The 16,631-nt window shown below is 47.3% G+C and overlaps 1 protein-coding gene across 6 annotated transcripts; it reads left to right on the top strand.

The window, feature by feature from the left end:
* Positions 1-68: 68 nt before the first annotated feature.
* On the top strand, positions 69-16,516 carry LOC101103752 (killer cell immunoglobulin-like receptor 2DS2). 6 transcript variants are annotated; one of them, XR_006056252.2, is made up of 11 exons: positions 69-153; positions 296-331; positions 1,492-1,770; positions 2,657-2,956; positions 6,952-7,251; positions 8,316-8,615; positions 9,559-9,609; positions 10,325-10,492; positions 11,189-11,241; positions 11,352-11,621; positions 15,057-16,516. XR_006056252.2 is itself a non-coding variant. In XM_027977991.2 (10 exons), exons 1-10 carry the CDS (start codon positions 120-122, stop codon positions 11,505-11,507), a joined length of 1,632 nt encoding a protein of 543 aa, XP_027833792.1. In that variant the 5' UTR covers positions 69-119; the 3' UTR covers positions 11,508-11,853. The 6 variants fall into 6 exon arrangements, 5 of the variants coding, with proteins under 5 accessions (XP_027833792.1, XP_042088426.1, XP_042088429.1 ...); XM_027977991.2 differs by lacking the exon at positions 15,057-16,516 and having other exon boundaries at positions 10,325-10,447; positions 11,352-11,853; XM_042232492.1 differs by lacking the exon at positions 15,057-16,516 and having other exon boundaries at positions 11,352-11,853.
* Positions 16,517-16,631: the final 115 nt, after the last annotated feature.

Here is a 16,631-nt window from a genome sequence, read left to right as displayed (position 1 = left end):
GCCATCTTCCCATGTGACATGAACCAGGCTGACTGTACCAACAACACTGACCGCCTTCCGCATCCTGTGACTCTGTCAGCTTTGCTCAGTTCTGCCTCCTGTCTCACAGAAGCAGAGCCATGTGCCCCACACTCCTCAGCCTCCTGAGTCTCGGTGAGTCCGGAAAGACACGGTTGGAGAGGGTTGTGGTGGAAATTAGGAGGTCTTCACACCACTGACCAGGTTCCCTGCATGAGGGTGCAACGAGAGTGGGGTCCATTGGGACAAGCCATCTCTGACGTGTTTTTCCTTCTAGGATTCTGTGTGAGTCTGAGGACCTGGGCAGCTGTGGGTGAGTCCTCCCCATCCCTTATTTCTCTGTTGAACAGAGCAGTTGGGGCTGATGCAGATGACACTGGGGGCCAGGGTGAGACCTGTGTCAGTACAGTGAGGCGCATGCTCTGTGGATCCCAGGTCCTCCTATTGGCCTTGATACTCATCTTCACTCTCCCCAGATTTTAGCCCAGCTCTGAACTCTGGACCTGAAGGCACAGTATGAAGTCTGGGAGCTGGGAGCTAGGCTCAGTGAGTGCCATTTCTATCATGAGAGGGGAGCAAGAGGCTGCAGCCCACAGACCCTCCCCTACAAGCTGGCTCATGGCATCTCCAGCTGGCCCTTAACAGCAGGATCTGCAGGAAGCCTATTGGACCTGAGCCCAAGGAAGGGTCTGCTCCTCAGGCAGGGCCACCTGGACCTTGTCACACATTTGATCCAGGTTAGCGAACAAAGGAGCCAGCTTCAAGCTTTATTTCCTTCTTTTCAGTCAAGTGGCTTTTTCACTTGTTACCTCTGTTACTGTTAGTTGCTCACTCATGTCTGAATCTTTGATACCCCCGAACTGTAGCTCACCAGGCTCCTCTGTCCATGGGATTCTTCAGGCAAGGATACTGGACAGTGTTGCCATTTCCTCTCCAGGTGATCTTCCCTACCTGGGGACTGAACCCTGCTCTCCTGCATGGCAGGAAGTTTCTTTACCGTGTGAGCTACAACAAATCCAACAGGAAAGCCCTCTCACTTCTTTTCCATGAATCAGTTTTTTTGTGGTGTTTCTTTGCCTGCATCGTACAGCATGTAGGATCTCAGTTCCATGATTAGGGATTCTACTCGGGCCCCTGGCAGAGAAAGTGCTGAGTCCTAACCACCGAACCACCCAGGACTCCCCAGTGTTTTGTGTTTTGATAGAGTTTTCAACATTTTGTCAACCCAAGGAGTTATTCTTCTCCTGATAAGAATCACTGCTTAGAATCATATTCTTAGAATATCTGTGATGTCTATCCTGGGTTGACTGTGTCTCTGTCTGTCCCCAAGCCCCAGGTGTCCTTGAGTATCAGGGTGATGCACTTTAGGGTTGGTGCCTTGGAAGAATTGAAGGGGAAGCACTGCAACAAGACCCGTGGGGAGAGGGACCATTCCTATTTTCCTCTCAAAACCTGTGACTCCTTCTCTCCTAGGTGAATATGACAAGCCCTCTTTGTCAGCCTGGCCAAGCACCATGGTTTCCTTAGGACAGACTGTGACTCTTCAGTGTCACGTCCGTTCTCCACTTAAGAGATTCAGACTGTTCAAAACAGATGGGGCCAGAATGCACGAGCTCCATGGAAATCATTTCAACAACTTCACCCTTGGCCCGGTGACCAGAGAACATGCCGGGTCCTACACATGTTCTGGATTTGCCAGGTCGCTCCCTGCATTGTCCAGACACAGTGACCCCCTGCAGATTGTGGTCACAGGTAGGAGGGGTCCAGCCCAGCCTGGGACAGCCGTCTATGCAGGCAATCCCATCCTAGGTCTAAGTTCCTTATGTGGTCCAAGATTTACTCAGGATATCCAGCCAGGCATGAACCAGGAAGGAGAACCCACTCTGAGAGTTTAAAGTCAGGGTGTTGAATAGATGGGGTGCTCTGGCAAAGGAAGGAGGAGCCTCCCTAGTCATTAGTTAGACAGGATGCTGCTGCTACCTGTCAGCAGGGAGGATTGGGAACGACTATGATCCAGCACCTGCCACCCAGGAGGGAGCTGTAATCCCATATGAAGGAGCTGGAGCCCCAGGGAGGAGTCCCAGGAATGTCTCCAGAGGCATGATGTGAGGGTCATATATGGGGAAATATTCCCTTTTCTCTCCACCTCCTTTCCAATCTCCTGCCAGTCATCACCCACATTCTAGATAAGTGTGAATGGAGGCAGGGAATGCATCGTCAAAACCACCCAGCTCCCCACCACACATATTAGGGACAGGATGAAGCTGAGAGCATGGCAACCCACTCCAGTATTCTTGCCTGGAGAATCCTATGGGCAGAGGAGCCTGGCAGGCTATGGTTCATGGGTTTGCAGAGTTGGACAGGCCTGAAGTGTCTGAGTGTGCATGCCTGAAGCTGAGAGCAGATCCAACAGCTAAAGAGCTTAGAATAAACACAGAGGAGGCTGGAGGTCTTGAGCAAAGAGAAACAGAAAAGCATGAGCCAGACCCCAAGAACAAGGCTAAAGAAAATGCAACAGAACAGACAGGAAGGTTAACTGGCTTTGATGGTTCACAGGGACACTTTTCACACCTTCAGATGTCAGGGGAAGCGCTGAGCTGGGGTGACTCACTGAAGCTCACAAGCTCTTTGCTCCTAGGTGTGTTCACAAAACCCTCCATCTCAGCCCACCCCAGCCCCCTCATGCTTGCGGGAGAGAATGTGACCCTCCGCTGTCAGTCACTGCTGGGGTTTGACAAGTTTATCCTGCACCAAGAAAATAGCTCATGGAATTTCCAGAGATGTGGACAGATGCTCACTGGTGGGCAGGCCCCAGCGGACTTCTCCATTGGCCCCATGACTTTGGCGAGTGCGGGCACCTACAGATGCTATGGCTCTTTTAGCCACTCCCCCTATGTGTGGTCAGCTCCCAGCGACCCCGTGGACATCATCATCTCAGGTGAGTATGGCCAAACCAGTGCCTTCTGCTCTCTGTGTCACAGAAGGTCTGGTGTACAGTCCAGCATCAGTACCGGGAGAGAATGACAGGCGTGCAGAGACACTCACAAACTCGGGAGAGGGAACAAACCAGAGAGAGAGGAGGTGTGAAAGCAGAAGGGAAAAGAGAACAGAGTCCCTGCCGTGTGCTAAGGGGAAGACACAGCCAGTGACAGAGGGAAGGAGCGAGAAAGTGAAAGAACGACCAACGGAGAAAAATGTACCAGAGCAGGGACGTGGGCAGTTCCCTGCTCAGGCAGCCACTGATGGCTGGTTAAGGGGTTTGGTTTCCTGCTTTCTTGTCAGAGCTCCCTTCCTCTGTCAGCAGCACACTGTGGTACCGGTCCACCTGTAGTCTGGCCCCTAGGTGATCTACATGGAGGTTGACACCCTGAAGTTGCTCAACCTTGTGGTTTAATGCATCCTTCTGCACAAAGAGTGGGGAGTGGTCCCTCCAACCCTCCCACTAAGGAGTCACGTCCAGCCCCTGGGGTCAGACAGGGAAGCACTGAACACTCCCTCAAGAATGAGGTGGTCAAAGATCCACCTCATTGTGAGAATCTCATTGTGAGATTCTCGCAATTTCCACTCTGTAATGTCTGCTTCTGGGTCAATACCATGTTTTCTGATGGTCCCAACAGTAATTAGTATGTTAAGTTTTTCAAGAGCAGCCCAATCTGGTTGATATTTTAAATATATTTAATCTTATTGATTTTTGTTGAAGTTTGGTTGATTTAAGATGTTGTTGATTCCTGTTGTACAACAGAATGGTTCAGCTACTCATATACATATATTCTTTTTTTAATTTGAATTTATTTATTTTGGCTAATTACTTTAAATATTGTATTGGGTTTTTTTTTAAAAAAAGGATATCACTAGTTCGCATTCCCACCAACAGTGTAAGAGGGTTCCCTTTTCTCCACACCATCTCCAGAATTATTGCCTGTAGACTTTTGGATAGCAGCCATTCTGACTGCATGAAATGGTTCCTCATTGTGGTTTTGATTTGCACTTCTCTGAGAATAAGCGATGTTGAGCATCTTTTCATGTGGTTGCTAGCCATCTGTATGTCTTCTTTGAGAAATGTCTGTTTAGTTCTTTGGCCCATTTTTTGATTGGGTCGTTTATTTTTCTGGAATTGAGCTGCAGGAGTTGCTTGTACATTTTTGAGATTAATTCTTTGTCAGTTGCTTCATTTGCTATTATTTTCTCCCATTCTGAAGGCTGTCTTTTCACCTTGCTTACAGTTTCCTTTGTTGTGCAGAAACTTTTAATTTTAATTAGGTCCCATTTGTTTATTTTTGCTTTTATTTCCAATATTCTGGGAGGTGAGTCAGAGAATCCTGCTGTGATTTATGTCGGAGAGTGTTTTGCCTATGTTCCCCAATATTCTGGGAGATGGTCATAGAGGATCCTGCTGTGATTACGTCAGAGAGTGTTTTGCCTATGTTCTCCTCTAAGAGTTTTATAGTTTCTGGTCTTACCTTTAGATCTTTAATCCATTTTGAGTTTATTTTTGTGAATGGTGTTAGAAAGTGTTCTAGTTTCATTCTTTTACAAGTGGTTGACCAGTTTTCCCAGCACCACTTGTTAAAGACATTGTCTTTTCTCCATTGTATATTCTTGCCTCCTTTGTCAAAGATAAGGTGTGCTTAAATGTGTGGATTTATCTCTGGGCTTTGTATTTTGTTCCATTGATCTATATTTCTGTATTTGTGCCAGTACCATACTGTCTTGATGACTGTGGCTTTGTAGTAGAGCCTGAAGTCAGGCAGGTTGATTCCTCCAGTTCCAATCTTCTTTCTCAAGATTGCTTTGGCTATTCGAGGTTTTTGTATTTCCATACAAATTGTAAAACTATTTCTTCTAGCTCTGTGAAAAATACCCTTGATAGCTCGATAGGAATTGCATTGAATCTATAGATTACTTTGGGTAGTATACTCATTTTCACTACATTGATTCTTCTGACCAATGAACACAGTATATTTCTCCATATATTTCTGTCCTCTTTGATTTTTTTCACCAGTCTTTTATAGTTTTCTATACATAGGTCTTTTGTTTCTTTTGGTAGATATATTCCTAAGTATTTTATTATTTTCGTTACAATGGTGAATGGAATTGTTTCCTTAATTTCTCTATTTTCTCATTATTAGTGTACAGGAATGCAAGGGATTTCTGTGTGTTGACTCTATATCCTGCAACTTTACTATATTCCTTGATTGGCTCTAGTAATTTTCTGGTGGAGTTTTTAGGGTTTTCTATGTAGAGGATCATGTCATCTGCAAACAGTGAGAGTTTTCTTCTTTCCCAATGTGGATTCTTTTATTTCTCTTTCTGTTCTGATTGCTGTGGTCAAAAATTCCAAAACTATGTTGAATAGTAGTGCTAAAAGTGGGCACCCTTGTCTTGTTCCTGACTTTAGGGAGAACAGGGTGGAGATTCCTTTAAAAACTGGAAATAGAACTGCCTTATGACCCAGCAATCCCACTTCTGGGCATACATACCGAGGAAACCAAAATTGAAAGAGACACGTGTACCCCAATGTTCATCGCAGCACTGTTTATAATAGCCAGAACATGGAAGCAACCTAGATGTCCATCAGCAGATGAATGGATAAGAAAGCTGTGGTACATATACAGAATGGAGTATTACTCAGACATTAAAAAGAATACATTTGAGTCAGTGCTAATGAGATGGATGAAACTGGAACCTATTATACAGAGTGAAGTAAGCCAGAAAGAAAAACACCAATACAGTATACTAATGCATATAAAAGGAATTTAGAAAGATGGTAATGATAACCCTGTATGTGAGACAGCAAAAGAGACCCAGATGTATAGAACAGTCTTTTGAACTCTGTGGGAGAGGGTGAGGGTGGGATGATTTGAGAGAATGGCATTGAAACATGTATAATATCATATGTGAAACAAATCCCCGGTCCAGGTTGAATTCATTATACAGGATGCTCGGGGCTGGTGCACTGGGATGTCCAGAGGAATGGTATGGGGAGGGAAGTGGGAGGAGCTTCAGGATAGGGAACACGTGTACACCCATGGCAGGTTCATGTTGATGTATGGCAAAACCAATACAATATTGTAAGGTAATTAGCCCCTAATTAAAAAAATGAATTTATATTAAATTTTTTTTTAAATCTCAGTTGTGGAGGCAGATTTAAAATAATGATGTTAAATGACACTCCATTTAAAAAATTATTTTTTAATTGGATTTTAAATGACACCCGATATTTAAAGTTATTTTTGAATTTTTCCCTGTGCTGGGTATCCATTTCTGTGGGTGTTTCCTGCCAGCCAGTAGGGAGCTGTAATCCCATATATAGGAGCTGGGGTCCCAGTTAAGACCAAATCAGCCCAGGAATGTCTCCAAATGCATGAAGTGGGGATCACAGATGGGGAAGTGTTCACTTTTTTCTCCATCTGCTTCGCAATCTGCTGCCAATCATCACCCACATTTTCAAGACGAGTGTGAAGGGAGACAGGGTTTGTATTATGCCTGGTATGTATTCTAACAGAGAAGCAGACCCACCCCAGCCCCCCACCACGCATAGTAGGGATGGGGTGAAGTTAAGAGCACTGCAACCCACTCCAGGATTCTCAGCTGGAGAATCCCATGGACAGAGGAGCATGGCGGGCTACAGTCCATGGGGCCCCACAGAGTGAGACCCGACTGAAGGGACTGAGTATGCATGCCTGAAGCTGAGAGCAGATCCAACAGCTAAAGAGCTTAGAATAAACACAGAGGAGGCTGGAGGTCTTGAGTGAAGAGAAACAGGAAAGAATGAGCCAGAGCCCAAGAACAAGGCCAAAAAAAATGCAACAGAACAGACAGGAAGGGCAGTTGGCTTTGCTGCTTCATGGGGAGGTTTTTCACACCTTCAGATGTCAGGGGAATTGCTGACATGGGGTGATTCACTGAAGCTCACAAGCTCTTTGCTCCTAGGTGTGTTCCCAAAACCTTCCATCTCAGCCCACCCAGGCCCCCTCGTGCGTGAGGGACAGAATATGACCCTCCGCTGTCACTCATCAATGCTGCTTGACAAATTTATCCTGCACAAAACAAGCAGCACGGGGCAGTTCCAAAGATGTGGAGAAACGCTCACTGGTGGGCATGCCCCAGCTGACTTCATCATTGGCCCCATGACTTTGGCGAGTGCAGGCACCTACAGATGCTACGGCTCTCTCAGCCACTCCCCCTATGTGTGGTCAGCCCCCAGCGACCCCATGGACATCATCATCACAGGTGAGTGTGGCCATACCAGTCCCTTCAGCTCTCTCTGTCACAGTCTGGTGTCCAGTCCAGCATCAATACTGAGAGAGAATGACAGGCGTGCAGAGACACTGACAAACTCGAGAGAGGAAACAAAGCAGAGAGAGGAGGTGTGAGCATGGAAGGGAGAAAGAACAGAGTCCCTGCCGTGTGCTAAGGGGAAGACACAGCCGGTGACAGAGGGAAGGAGCGAGAATGTGAAATGACGACCCACGGAGAAAAATGTACCAGAGCAGGGATACGGGAAATTCCCTGCTCAGGAAGCCAGTGATGGTTGCTTAAGTGGTTGGTTTCCCGCTTTCATGTCAGAGCTCTCTTCCTCTGTCAGCAGCACATGTGGTACCAGACGCCCTACAGTCCAGCCCCTGGTTGATCGAGATGGAGGTTGACACCCTGGATTTGCTCAGGCTCTTGTTTTAACGAGTCCTTCTGCACAAAAAGGGGCGAGTGGTCCCTCCAACCCTCCCACTGAGGAGTCCCTTCTAGCCCCTGGGGGTGGGCATGGCAGCCCTGAACATGCTCTCAAGAATGAGATGGTCAAAGATCAAATGAGATTCTGGCAATTTCTACTTCATAATCTCTTCTCCTGGATCAATGCCATGTTTTCTGATAGTCCCAGCAGTAGTTAGGAAGTTCCACTTATTTCAAGAGAATCTCACATGTTTAATTTTTTTAATTTATTTTTTATTTATGTTTGTTGAAGTCTAGTTGATTTCAGATGTTGTTAATTCCTGTTGTACAACAGAGTGGTTCAGTTATTCATATATATACATATACTCTTTCTTTTAAAATGGACATTAAATGACAATCCATTTAAAAAATTATTAATTTGTGTCAAAGGATTTTAAGTGACACTCCATTTTTACAGTTATTTCTGATTTTTCCCTGTGCCGGGTGTCCCTACTGTGGGGCTTTCTTTCCTGGCGGTGGGCGGCCTTCTCACTGCAGTGCCTCTCTTGTTGCACACTTCCGGCTTTAGTCGTCTATTTAGGACTCGAGTTACTTTGTGCTCTGAGATCAAGGTCTCTTCCTTGCAGGTCGGTCCAGGAAACCCTCTCTCTCAGCCCAGGGGGGCCCTGTGGTGAGGTCAGGGGAGAACATGACCTTGGTCTGCAGCTCCGAGAGCGCCTTTGACCAGTTTCATCTGCTCAGCGAGCGCGGGAACCTTGGGCGCTCGCAGGCTGGAGTGTGGGGCCCCCGCGGAGCACTCCAGGCAGAGTTCCCTCTGGGTCCTGGGACCCCAGCCCACAGCGGGGTCTACAGGTGCTACGGCTCCTTCTCTCACTCTCCCTACTCTTGGTCAGACTCCAGCGACCCACTGTTCCTGTCTGTCACAGGTGAGGAACCTCTTCCTGGCCCGTGCTTTGTTGTTCCTGATCAGTTGCTACGCTGTTTCCAGCTCTTTGCAACCCCATGGACTGCAGCGCGACAGACTCCTCTGTCCTTCACGATCTCCTCCTCATGGATCACAGCCTTGTAGTGGTGAAGGGACCTTCATACTTCAGGGAAGCTATGAGCCAGTCGTGTAGGGCGACCCAACCCTGACGCATCATAGTGAAGATTCCTGACTAAAGGTGGTCTCCTGGAGGAAGAAATGGCAACCCACTCCAGCACTCTTGCATTGAAAACTGATGAAGAGTCCCGTGCTTTACATTATAGTAGATGAGATTGCACTGGGCAAATAGTCCATTTGGGTGTTTGCATAACATCTTACTGTATCATGAGCTCTATCTCAAGGGCTCTGTGTTGGTGTCAGGGGAACCATAGCATTCCTGGAGAAATGGAGGCAATGAGACCAGAACCAGAGAACCAGAGAAGAGAGATGGCAGATGGCATCTCAGCCCTCTTCCACCTCCTGTATGGATGCTTCACAGCAGAGTCCTGTCTATCCAGGCAAATAAAGAATAGGGTCAGGTTAGAGCCAGGAGGAGGAGAGGCTGGGCTGATTTCGGAAGATCAGAGATTGCCTTGGCCCCTTGCTCTTAATGTTCTCCCAGAAGCAGCTCTGACATACAGGTGATTCCCAATTAAGGAGCACAGACACTCATTCCCAGAGCAGAGAGGATGTCTCTAGCTTACAGCTGTCTTTCACCACCAGGCATATCCTTCCCGCCTCCTTCCACCATCCCTTCTCCAGGATGGAGGGTCTACTCAGTGCTTTCACGGGGAGGGACCAGAAGCCCTCCCCTCCACCCATCAGTGCTCTGAGGGATGACACAGTCCTCATTCAGTGAGTATGAGGAAGGTTCTTGTTCACCCCTTATGACTTTTTTCCCTTAGGATCCACTACAAGCACTTGCCCATCAACTATGGATCCACACACCACAGGAGGTAAGCAAGACGTTCTCCTATCTCAGCACATTTCTGAGAAGACAGGGTGCCTGTGTGAGTGTTGGCTCTGCCACCTCCCAGCTTTGTGGCTTTGGACTCCTCAATGTCCCTGTCATTACAGCATTTGCGACCGTCGACTGCCTAGAACCAGGGTGGGCATTGAGCTTGTCATGCTCTGTGACTGGGAATTTCTAAATTAAGCAAAGGGGGTCAGAGTGACCTAACCCCATGCTTAAGGGAGATGCTCACCCTCCCTCACCCAGGATCTCTGGGGAAGCAGGCGGGGCAGGCGGAGGATTTTATGGAGCACCTTCAATATGCGTTATTCCTCTGTTAGTGTTTTGTGAACTAAGCATCCAGAGGGCAGAAATAAGTGTCATATCTTCTTCAGGATTCCATTCCAGGCCTATGTGGATGGAGGGGGAAATGTGCTGTTTCAACCAGAAACACCATGCCTGTCATACGGGGCAGCAGAGAAAAACTGCATCAGTGCCTGGGGGACCTTGGTTCAGACATCTGCTAGTTTTGCACAGCCTCTTTACTTTATCCACTGCTAGCATCTTTCCTGGATGCTTTGGTACCTCCTGGGTTGTGGAGACCATAACTGATCAGGTTGATAGATACTGACAGTTTGACACAAGAATACAATAAGTCAAGTGTGTAGGGGCACAGCAGGTGCAAGGAATACCCAGACCTTCCTTTTGCTTGTTGGCAGAAACACGGCTTCCTCAGGAACACTCCAGCACGTGGTACATTGTCCTTGGGCTCTCCACAGCCTTCACTTCTACTAGCATCTTCCTCGCTGCTCTTGTCTGTCACTGGTGTTCTACCCCAAATCGTAAGTCTGAAGAGGCAAGCTCAGCATCATCTGACCCAGGGAGAGGTGGGTTCATAGCAAAGAATGGCATTTTCACTTCCTGTGGGTTAAAAACTGATTTCCATTGTTGTAATCGCTGCTGGAACATCTTCCAGAGACCCAATGAACCCTATTCTTTTTATGAAAATATGTATTGATTTATTCTTGGTGGTATCAAGTCTTGGCTGCAGCATGGGAAATCCTCATTGTGGAGCTGGGCTGCAGTTCAAGGCTGCAGAGCTCATGGCCTCAACAGTTGCAGCATTAAGGATAGTTGCTTCAAGGCATGTGGGATCTCAGTTCTCCCACCAGGGATCGAACCCACGCTCCCTGAACTGGAAGGTTGACTCTTAATCCCTGGGCCACCAGGGACATTCCAAGCCCTGTTCTTCCCTTCAACTACAGCCATCCATTTTTCTGTCCTACATGATCTTGGGACTCTGCTGATATGCAGATGAGCTTGGTCCACAACAGAAGACATAGGATGTGTCAGTGGGTTTGCACAGGTTCCTGAGTCAGTCCAAAATTTTTTAATGGAATGTTTTGGAATTTTTAATGGAATGTATATGGAATGTTTTGTTTGGTTTCATTTAGTGGAAAAGACAGGCTCAGCAACGTGGGGACATCCCTGCCTTTTTCTAACTTTGATGTAACTATCAAAGTTATGGAGGTCTGCAATAGCTGCATCCACCCTGAAGAGGCTTGACTCTCTTCCATTCACAGATGCTGCCATCATGGAAGGAGAGCCCATGAAAGACAGAACAGTGAACGGGGAGGTGAGTCCTCCCAGCCCAAAGCTTTGCCATAGTCTGAGCCCCTCCAATGCCCAGTGGCCCAGCCTTCGAAGATCACCTCTCAGTCCATCATCTCACCTCTTTCCTCTCAGGACTCTGCAGCAGAAGACATGGTATACGCTCACTTGGACCTCAGGACACTCTCCAAGAGTCGGTCCACTCCTGCTCCCCTGAGGCCCATGCACCTCTCTGCCGAGCCCATTATCTATGAGGAATTCAACATAAACCAAGACCATGCTGAGCCCTGACCTGTCCCCATCCTCTGAGCACACAGAGTGTTACAAACTGAGGACCTAGATCTCTTGTTAAAGGGGTTCCTCATGGACACTCCTTCTCCTCCAAAGCAGCCCAGCAGCTCTGAGGTGAGGAGTGGAGTCCAAGAATTATAGTATCGTCTTCAAAATCCCACCCCCTCTTAATAATCTCCTGGCTATTCCAACTCTATTGTAACTATGTCACTGCTTGGGGAGATGCTAGAATCAATCGCTCATACTAGGTAGCTTATCATGATCTCCCTACTTTTGCCAGTTGATTTTTCAAATTTTTCAGTTTAAAATAAAACAAAACCAATAAAATAAAACCCTTTGTCAGTAACATTTTACAGGGGTGAACTTATTTACAGGCCGAAACAGACTTGTAGACTTAGAGAACCAACTTAGAGTTACCAGAGGGGAAGAGTGGTGGGACAGATACAGGGAGTTTGGGGTTGACGTGTGAACACTGCTATGTTTAAAATAAAATGCTTTCTATGAAAAAATAATAATGCTAGTTGTCAAAATAAAAAGATGAAGAATACTCTGTTTGAGATAGCCAGTGTGGTGCCATTAACCATATGAGGCTGAATCCATGCATGCTAAGTCAACTCAGTCATCTCTGACTCTTGCGACCCATGGACTGTAGCTGCCCAGGCTCCTGTGTGCATGGGATTCTCTAGGCAAGAATGCTGGAATCGGTTTCCATTCCCCTCTCCAGGTGATCTTTTCGGCCCATCGAACCCAGGTCTCTCACGTCTCTTGCAATGGCAGGCGGATTCTGCACCACTGAGCCTCCAGGGAAGCCCCCTCAGCTTTCTAAAAAGAACAAAGTCCTGGCTTTTGAGAACATGGATTGACTTGGAGGGCATTGTGCTTAGTGAAATAAGTCAGACAGGGAAAGAGAAATGCTGTATGTTTTCACTTATATGTGGAATCTAAACATCAAAATAGTGATTTCCTTGATGGTCCAGTGACTAAGACTCTGGGTTCACAATGCAGGGGCTCCAGGTTCAATCCCTGGCCAGGGAACTAGATCCCACAAGCTTCAACTAAAAAGATACCACATTCCACATCTCAGATCTGATGCATCCAGATAAACAATAATAAGTATTAAGAAAATAAAAATAGATGAACAAATATAACAAAAGAGAATCAGACTCACAGATTCAAAGAACAACTAATGGTTACCAGAGGGGAGAGGGGAGGGAGAGAGGAGAGAGAGGGGGTGGGGTGAGGGGCAGCAAAGTATGCAGAGTGGATTAAGAAACACCAACAACCATTTATAAAATAAATAACTCACAGGGTTATAATGTCCAGCACAGGGATTATAGTCAATATTTTATAAATTTTGTATTGTGTGTAGTCTCTGAAAATACTGAATCACTACATAACAGACATGTAGCTAATATAATATTGTAAGCCAACTATACATAAATTATTAAAAATTGTTTCATTTTCAAGGAACTTGGCCATGCATACATAGAAAAGAATTACAGTATAGGAAAATTAATATATTAAAAAATCATGAAATCAGCATTTTCCATAAAGACAATTTTACTGCAGATGTCACAGAGATGGATGAACATTAAAGATAAAATATAATGCTTGAAAATGTTTCAATACAGGAATGAAATAAGAAATTATATTAAAATCATATCAAGAATGAAAACAGAAAACATTTTAGTGCCTCAAAGTCACAGCAGATTAGACATTGCAGCATACATTTTTGGTAAACTTGAAAATGTAGCCAAAGGTAGGTTGGGTCAGAGGTTGTGGTTCAAGTTTGTTAAACAATCTGAAGAGGCAGAACTGGCCTTAAAATTTTCCATGAAGCCCAGTTCCTCCCTCAGCCGGGTCTCCCATCCTCTGCCTTTTTTAAGGTAAGAAGAGCCTGTGTGAGTCACCTTTCCGTCCTGTGGTCAGCTTGCACACGATGTTAGTTTGGGCGTCATCATAACATCCTGTGTACTCTTCAGGTCTGCTGAGCTGCTGCCTCCTGCTCAGGAGAAGCAGCGCCATGGTGTCCACCATCGTCAGCCTGGCATGTCTTGAGTCCTGGAATGGAACAAAGCCTGGTGCAAATATTGACCTGGAGGGCTGGGTCCACCTTAACAGAGAGCCCTGCCTCCACAGGGGTGAAGTGGATCTTAATGGTTGGGTTCATCAAGGCTGAGCACCGTCCTTGCCAACGAGGCCCATGGAACAGGCTGGGGGAGTAGAAGGCCAGGTCTGACATGAGATGGATTGTCCATCACGAGTCTTTCTTTCCAGGATTCTTCTTGATCCAGAGCATCTGGGCACAAGAGAGTGAGTCTTTCCCCCAAACCATGGTTGCCATCCACCTCAAGTAAGACTCTTGTAATAAGAGGGGAGATGGCACAGAAGGTAGGGTGATGGTCAACCATGGAAAGTCATTACCATATGAGGGTGAGTCTTTTGGAAGTAGAAAATGGGATCCCAGTGTGGCTTTGATGGTAGAGAGTCTGCCTGCAGTGAGGGAGGCCTGGGTTTCATCCCTGGGTCGGGAAGATCCCCTTGGAGAAGGAAGTGGCAAGGCACTCCAGTATTCTTGCCTGGACAATTCCATGGATACAGGAGTCTGGAGGGCTATAGCCCATGGGCTCACAAAGAGTCAGACACGACTGGTTGACTAACACTTTCAGGGAAATCTAGTCCCCAGTTCTGGCCCAGAGACCCTCCCCCAGACACTCTTCCCTCTGCTGAGCCAGGCTCTCTGGGCACCTACAGGAGACTGTGATGCTCAGAGCTGGGGTGACTGGGAGGGACTGGTGTTATCTGTAGACTGAGGGAAGGCAGCAGGGCCTGGGACAACAGACCCTTGGAGGACAAGGTGATGGCTCCAGCTCTCCAGCAGCTCCATGGATAGGCATTGCAGAGAACTGCTGCTGCTGGCCTCCATTCAGAAGAAGGGGAGAAACTTTGCCCTGCCCCTGAGATTCCAGAAGGTTCTACCACAGACTCCATCATGTCCTGTGTTTCTCATGTGAGCTGACATCATTTCACTCCACACAGGTTGTTCTTCCATTGGGTGTCTACTCCATCTTGTTTTATAAAACACATTTTACATCATCAACATCCAGGAAGAATCTGTTAGTTGACACTTGCTCAAAATCCTCAGGCTTCCCTGGTAGCTCAGTGGTGAAGAACCTGCCTGCAATGCAGGGGCTGCAGAAGGTGGGGGTTCAGTCCTGGGGTTGGAAGATCCCCTGGAGAAGGAAATGGCAACCGACTTCAGTATTCTTGCCTGGACAATCCCCATGGACAGAGGAGCCTGGCGGGCTACAGTCCATGGGGTCACAGGAGTCAGACACGGCTGAGCACACACACAGGCTCAAAATTCTCAGCAGATGTTTTTCATGTAGGGTGTGCTATGCCTCTGTGGTGTGGGAATCTCCACGCAGCATGGGTTCCCCTGGTTTGAAAAGGAGCCTTAGAGATGTGGGAAAGGGGTGGGTCATCTGAGCCCAGGGAGGGGAAGGGTTTCCGGTTTTCTACTGTAAACCATGCATTCTTTTCCCCCAGGTGATCACTACAAGCCCTCCCTGTCAGCCTGGCCAAGCCCTGGGATTCCTCAAGGACAGCGTGTGACTCTCTGGTCACTCCCCTTTTGAATTTGACAGGTTCAGGCTGCACAAGGGTGACAGAACTGATGTCCCAGAGCTCCAGGCCATGATGTTCTGGAAGATCTTCCTCGTGGCTCATGACTGAAACACACGTGGGGACCCACAGGCATTATAGTCACTACAGTCACCTCCCCCTGCGTGGTCAGCACCCAGTGAGCCCTGGAGACTGTGGTCACAGGTCAGAGAGCTCTTGTCCAGAGAGGCCACCCATCGTCCCAGTTTCCCGGACCCCAGAGATTTCTGGTGGGAGTGTGAGTCAGGGTCCACTCAGAACGACAGGAAGTGCTCCAAGCATTCTAGATAAAATGCTACTTAATAGAGGAAATTTGGTCCCACAGTGTGAAGAATGATGGCACCCCATGATGCCCGCATCCTAAAACCCCAAATCTACAATTGCTATGTTCCATTCCAAGGGAAATGAAACCACATGTGGTTGGTTGGTAAGCAGATGACCTTGAGACAAGGTGGTTTTCCTGCAGGTGTTTCTGTGCTTTCAATCTCTCCCACTCTGAGTGGTCAGCCCCTCAGTGATCCTCTGCACATGGTGATCACAGGTGAGAATGTCAAGAGCTAGCATACAGACTGGATATACCAGGCTGTGGAAGCCCCAGGTGACGGTGTTGGAGATGAGAGAAAGGTGCTTTTCATGGAGAGAAACCGACTTGGTGAGAGTTGCATCTGACAGACAAAGAAAGAGGAGAAACAAATACAGACCACCTGCTTTGACAGAAGAGACAGAGGCAGGGGCAGGGACAGAGGAACTCAGAGATGGAGATAAAGAGTGAAGTGAGAGACACAGACAGAAGGGCATGGAGCAGAGAGGGTGCCCTTCCTGCCTGACTTTGTTCAGAGGCCAGAAACAGTTTAGGAGCCTGGTTTCCATTTCAACTCTACACTCTCTTCTCTACTCAAGGAACCCAAGGATACACCACGTATCTACGCAGGGCTTCAAGACCAGGTTGGTCTGTCTCAGGCTGTTTCCGCGGGAGTCCTAGTCCTCATGCCCTGGGTGATGCACAGATACTGTGTTCACTCAGATGTGGCTTCGTTCCAGGTGGTTGAGCCACACTGTGCCCCAGGACACCAGGTCCCTGGTGACGGAGCCAAACGCCAGCTCCTGTATGTTGTGTGTTTCACGGGTTCTCATGCTGTATGCTCGGGCCCACGTGCCACTTCACACCAAACGTGTAAGATTATGGAGGTCAGAGCCCACAGAGAGATGGGATCAGAGAGAAAACAGAGTCAATGGAAAGCAGAGGCAGGAACACAGTTGCTGTGCGCACACAGGAAATAAGCCAGAGGGACTGGGGCAGTGGGAAAAGCATTTAAAAAATAAAGGTAAATGGAAAGAAAAAGGGTTAGATAGTGAGAAGAGAGAAGTGGACAGAGAAGCCCTATAAATAAGAGACTTGGGAGGGGGGTGGGTGCAAAGATCGAGAAAGTTGGTGATGTGGGAGCAGATAATAGGGATTAC

The sequence above is a fragment of the Ovis aries genome, chromosome 14 (genome assembly GCF_016772045.2).
Source record: "Ovis aries strain OAR_USU_Benz2616 breed Rambouillet chromosome 14, ARS-UI_Ramb_v3.0, whole genome shotgun sequence".
In the NCBI taxonomy this organism is placed as follows: Eukaryota; Metazoa; Chordata; class Mammalia; order Artiodactyla; family Bovidae; genus Ovis; species Ovis aries.
Note: the sequence above shows the minus strand (reverse complement) of the source record. Positions and strands in the feature narration are given on the sequence as shown.